The sequence below is a fragment of the Durio zibethinus genome, chromosome 4, assembly GCF_047325235.1.
Source record: "Durio zibethinus cultivar Kanyao isolate XHJ-2024 chromosome 4, ASM4732523v1, whole genome shotgun sequence".
NCBI lineage: Eukaryota > Viridiplantae > Streptophyta > Magnoliopsida > Malvales > Malvaceae > Durio > Durio zibethinus.
This window is the reverse complement of record NC_143165.1, coordinates 4431883-4437882: the sequence shown is the minus strand read 5'-3', so window position 1 is coordinate 4437882 and position 6000 is coordinate 4431883. Positions and strand designations below refer to the sequence as shown.

General features: G+C 33.6%; 1 protein-coding gene across 1 annotated transcript; it reads right to left on the bottom strand.

Annotated features, from left to right (window-relative positions):
- LOC111287554 (uncharacterized) lies at positions 1-4843 on the bottom strand. The gene is made up of 2 exons (XM_022878179.2): positions 3776-4843; positions 1-379 (listed from the first exon to the last, which is right to left on the bottom strand). Exons 1-2 carry the CDS (start codon positions 4727-4729, stop codon positions 248-250), a joined length of 1086 nt encoding a protein of 361 aa, XP_022733914.2. The 5' UTR covers positions 4730-4843; the 3' UTR covers positions 1-247.
- Positions 4844-6000: the final 1157 nt, after the last annotated feature.

Below are 6000 nucleotides of genomic sequence, written 5' to 3'. Positions count from 1 at the left end.
TTATGAATTACAAATAGCATGATTTTGTATATAAAATTGTTGCTTAAGGTTATATAATATAAAGGGTGCTGAAACAATTTACAGTCTGAAATTTACATATTGAACAATTTCAGAATCCATACCCAAAGAAAAGAGTAAACTGAAAACAATCATCAGAGCATAACAGAGCAAAGCAAACATAATATTATGGCTTACCTTGTCCACACCCGGTTTTCTTGGTCTATGTTTTATCAGTAGCCGTCGCCTTTTATCTCAAACTCATTACAGGCCATGGATTCGCCCCAGTAGCCGGTAGTGAAGGCCGTATAATGGGGACGCGCCTTACAACTGAAAATGCTTCATTGAGACGAGCAGCGCGAGTCATGAACTGAGACACCTTCTGCAAATGCAAGTCAACAAAAAGAACAAAAAGTTAAATGTGTATCAGCAGTCAACCCTAGTGATATTTCTTATTTTAGAAAGAAAAACCAGCACAAACATATGGTTTTTTTTTTTTTTTCAAAAGCTCTGAATCACCATATTCACTACATCTCAAACTCAACAGGCAAAAATAAAAAACGAATGATACACAAAAAAAGGGGAACAAACAAAGTGCAAGCAGAATAAGAACCCATATGCAGGAAAAACTTAACACTCAGAAAATAATGGGGCTAAGATTTTAATTATAAAAGGGAAAACCTGTTTCGAAGTTGGATGAAAATAATATCTTAAAAAAGAAAAAAAAAAAAGAAGAAGAAGAAAAGTATTACTCAAATCTCATCCACCAATTTATCCAACCCAAAACAATAATGGAAAGAAGCAAATAATTTAGTTGTTTTTTAAGAAGAATAAAGATGTTGATGCAACCACCCAGATATATGAGAAATTAGAACTCAGAAATTTACAATCACAACTCCACATATAATTACATCCACCCATTAGTACGAAAGTAAATGAGTCATGCTGCTTGTGAGCTACTTGGCTCAATTTGAAGAATACTTAAATTCGACTTGTTTAACATGAATTGAGCTTGAGCAGCACCACTAAATAGTTGGGCAAAGTTCAAGTTTTGAAATACTTGACTCAAGAGAGATCACCAGCCTCACTGAGTTTTGGAATTTTTTACATATTTTCTACATATAAATAAAATAAAATATTTATTTATTTATACATTTTTAAGTTTTATTTGAATTTTGAATTCGATCTCAAGGTCTAGAGCTTGAGTTGAGTTTTGAGTTCCTTAGTTAATGATAAGTCAGGTTCAAGCAGCTCAATTATTTTTCAGAGTCAACTTTTAGCACAGAAAATGAAGCTTGAACCTCCAAGTTTTAAGTCGAGCCAAGCTCAAGCCTAGTAGTTGTATTGACTCCTTCCCAAACTAATTAATTCATTAAAGAAGAAACAATTTGACAGTAGAAGAAAAAACTTACTTCATAGATAAATAGTCATTAGAAATCTGTTTTATCCAATACAGTAATGCATATATATGTTGGTTAGATGTAAGTGTGGTGTCAAGCATGGTATGCGTCAAGGCATTTGACTTGTCAAAAAGTAGGATACGGATGTTTGGGACTCAAATTATTTTAGCTAAAATGAAAAGATGGACCTTTCAAGTATCACTTCATATATGGGTTTTCCATGTTTTAAAAGTGGGAAATAGAAAAATCAAAGCAATTAAAACTAAGATTGAGTCACTTCAACCCAGTCTTCTCTCTAATTAAAAGCAGACATATGTACCAAAAAAAGGGACAAGGACCTTGAGAAATGCTTGAACAAATGGTGATAAATATGATTCATACTTTCATAACTTGGGTTACTCAAAACACCGATCCTGGAATAACTTGAATTGCAACCCAAACTAGGGATCACACATAACCTCTTCAACAACTGTATCTTAAATATCAGCCACTACATCACAGATTGCCCAATATCTAATTGATTTAAAGATCTATCATTAACATTGCTTGTTATTTCTGGTAAAGATTGATTCATGTGTCAATTGGTTGAATTACTAAATAAGGGCCATAATCCCTGAAGTTTTTTTATCACCTTATGCCTCAAACATTAAAATTACAAACACAAAAAAGTCGAGATCATTAGAACCAAAACGTGTACTCGTCCTATCTGACTTGGCTTAGATGTGCAAGGAACAAATGGAATGAGAAGAGAATAACAAAGAATCAACTACATATTTCATTTCTCATAAATTAATTGTTTCTGCAAGGAATAATGATTCCTTTCAAAATAAAACACAAAATAACAGGGGCATCAGGGTAGCGAGTGGGATAGAGTGTCCATTCATTAGCAGAAAGTGACGTCTAGGAAGTCATTTTCTGTTGTCCAACAATTGGCACGCCAAAATAATATAGGTCAACTGAAAGGTTTTTCAAGTAAAAAAAAAAACACTAAACCAAGGAATGCAACTCTTACAAATTTACATGGTAAGTTGGTTTTGAGATCAATCTTACCATGCACAACCAATTTTATTCTGTCTATCACTAACCCTTCCCTTCCTCAGTCCCTGTCTCGCTCTCAAACTCTCCAACAAATTTTACGTGGGAAGTTGCTTTTAAGGTCAATCTTGCCATGCATACCCAATTTTATACTCTCTCTCTCTCTCTCTCTCTCTCTCAAGATCTCTCATTGCAGCCAAGGAGGAAAATAGATGCATCATCATCCACCAATGAAACTAGGAAGATGAGTTCTGTAAATATAGACCAATCTCTAATTTCCAATCAGCTGAATTAACCAAAATGTTCTTGATCTGCTATCGATACTTGATTATCCAACATACTTTAGATTTTAATTGTGTACTTTTCACACTGATAAATGTGTTGGCTACCATGCAACTGTCAGCTAAATAGTCTAAGGGCAATTTAATGGTGAGAAGCTTCTTGATTTTGTTTCTCGATTTTATATATGGGTTTTTCATTCAGCTTAATTATGTTTAGTGTATTGGTTAAAAGTTTTGGGTCAGTGAGAGCAAATAAAACAGTGAAGGAGGAAAAGAAAAGATGAAGCAGTCCAGCCACACTCCTTCATAGCAGAGTGGTAAGCTGGGGTTGTAAGTGAGAGGGAACCCAAAGAGAAAGATGAATGGAAAAACCACACAACATTGAGAAATATATTCTTTCTATGGAAAATATTTCCCACAGAAAATCTCTTTCAGAAAGTTGCTTTTTGTGAACCAAATGGAGCACAGGTAAAATCCAAGATCTCAGGAAAGTACCTAATAATAAAATAAATTACTCTACACTCCAAAATCAAGAAAGTAGGAACTGTGACTAATCAATTGTTACAGGCTATTAGTGTAATAGGGAATGGGCCTAGTAGTTACTTAAATCCAGTTGTTTTCAGCCCAATAAAGGGTGCTTATTCTAAATGTCTGTTAAGCTAGTTAATTAGTGTTAATTGTTTGATTAGTTACGCATGCTGAGTTTAGAGATATTATAAAACGGGTATCGACAGTAAGGGAGGATAATCAGAAATGAAATATTAAAGATTCCCTTCGTCTGTTATTTCTCTCTATCTCTCTACTCTCTCTCTCTTTCTTCTCTTGAACATTAGTTAATTCTTCTCAATCCTTCTCTGTTTCAGTTATAAGTTGTTGCTTGAGTGGAATTCTTGCTTGCGTCCATTTTAGATCGTATCATCAATCAAACAAAGGATCTCAACTAGTCATCAAGAATCTCAAAGAGATAAAGCAATAAGAATTAAAAAAAAAAAATCATAAAGATTCTTCTAATAAAAGAGAATGCAGTTCAATTGAACTGTGAAACCATGTGCAGCAACGTACCTTATCATCCATGGTAACCTTCAGCTGCAAGCTCCGGCTCTTCCGCTTCATCTTATACAATTTGTACCCCAATATAACAAAACCCATCACAGCCGCCGCAACAGAGAAGGACCAAAGAGGGCTAACCTTGAAAACACAGTATCTCAAGAGCTCAAAAGGAACTTTCCACCATACTACCCTCTTCTTGTCTCCCTCACAAACTGATTTCACAGGTAGCTTCATTTCATCAATGGTAGAACCTTCATTCCCAATTAGATTACCTTCTCCTCCTTTCAACTCCACGGTGGAGACATTCCTATCATCAAACTCACCTGAATTCTCCAACTCAGCTCCCTTTTTCACACAATCACTAAAACCAATGTCACCCTCCTTCTCAACATCGTCAAACTTCATTGAAATCAAACCATCTCCACTAGAATCAGACCAGAGTTTGCCCAAATCCTTATCTTGATGGTGAATTTCTCCAAACCCTCCAAAACCTAATTCCTTTTTCATACCCAAATCACTAAATTTGGTATCATCAGGCTTCAATGCAACCGATTTGTCACTCCTAGCTTCCACTTCTCCAATCCGTTCAAAACAAACAGCGACTTTCTCATTCTCAGCAAAACCCAACTCCTTTTTCACATCGAAATCACTTAACTTACGACCATCTGACCGATCACTACCAGAATCAGACCAAAAATCGCCCGAATTATTCCTCGCATACCGAGTCTCCGGCTTGGGATCAATCCAACTTGGATTATCAGACTCGACAGAACCTTCTTCACTCACACCGCCTTCCTTTGCATACATACTCTGATTATCAAGAGAAAAGTAATCAGGCCTTATCAGCCCTTCCGCGTCACCTTCGATCTCCTCAAGATTCCTCAACTCGGGCGAGTTAACCATGATAGAATTTGAGTCAGAGTCCGAGTTGTGAACCACCTCCCAATCCGTTAGCTCACCTTCCATGGCTGGGTATTGATTTTTTTTCTTTTTATGGCGATAAAAAAAAAAAAAACCAAAAATCAAACCCTAATTCCCATATAAATCTGAAGTTTTAGAAAAAAAAAAACAAAGAATAGCGAATGCAAAAAGTCGGTTCTTCCAAAGTTAAAACACCTAGCAGATGTTGGAGTGTTGTACAGAAGGAGACAAAGGAAGAAGTGAGTGGTGTCGTGGCATATTTGGATTAATCTATTGATGGTCAAAATCGTGATGGTTGACTTTTATGTTGATGGCTCAGTGAAGTTGTGACACGTCAAAGATGCAGGGTAGGGTTCAGAACTGAGAAGCGGGCAATAAAATGAATGAGATATATTGTCTTGAGAGAGAGAAATTAGGTGTCCAGGAGGACAAGTGTCGACAGACGTAACGGACAGATAAGGAATGGAATAAAAATAAATTAAAAAAAAGGGAACATTACATATTGGAGTGGTCAAGCAAGAATAATAATTGGTTACCGCTGAGTTGATAAGTCGTATTCTTATGGTACAAAATATTAATAATTTATATATTTTTATTGTATTTTAATAAATATTTTATGTTAAAATTTGTGTTCATATATATAAAATATAATTTTTATATTTTAAAATTATATATTTTTAATTTTTATAAAATTTTAAATAATATATCATTTTTAACTTTGAGGTCATATTCATCATCTAACAACTTAAATGATATATAAAATAAAATCATAACCGAATCTTACTTACCAAGAATTGCATTCGGTCAACACGAATTAATTTTTTTTAATATTGTTCAAATTCTTAGATCTTGCATTTTTTATATAGTCCACGACTTTGCTCGAATTCTTAAAAAAATATGGAATTTAACTTTATGTAAAATATTTTATTAATGCCATTCATAAAAAATGAAATTTAAATATTTCATGTAATCTTACTTCAAATAAAAATAAAAATACTAAAATTTAACTTATGTAAGAAATTTTTATCCAAGTAAAAAAAGTAATTAAAATTATCATTTTATCCTATCACATCTTTTTTTGTACAAAAAAAAAAAAACTTTTATATCATATCCTCTATTAATAATTCTATACAATTTATGTTTTTCATATCATTTGTATATAGTAGTTTTAAATTATGGGTTAAAAAGCTGTTAGGAAAAAAAAATGCTAAGTTGAGAATTTGGAAAAAGAGGAAATTATTTTTACAATTTCACCCTAATACTTAAGCTACCAATTTCATATATTGTGAAATGTACATGTATGCTCAAGAATATGT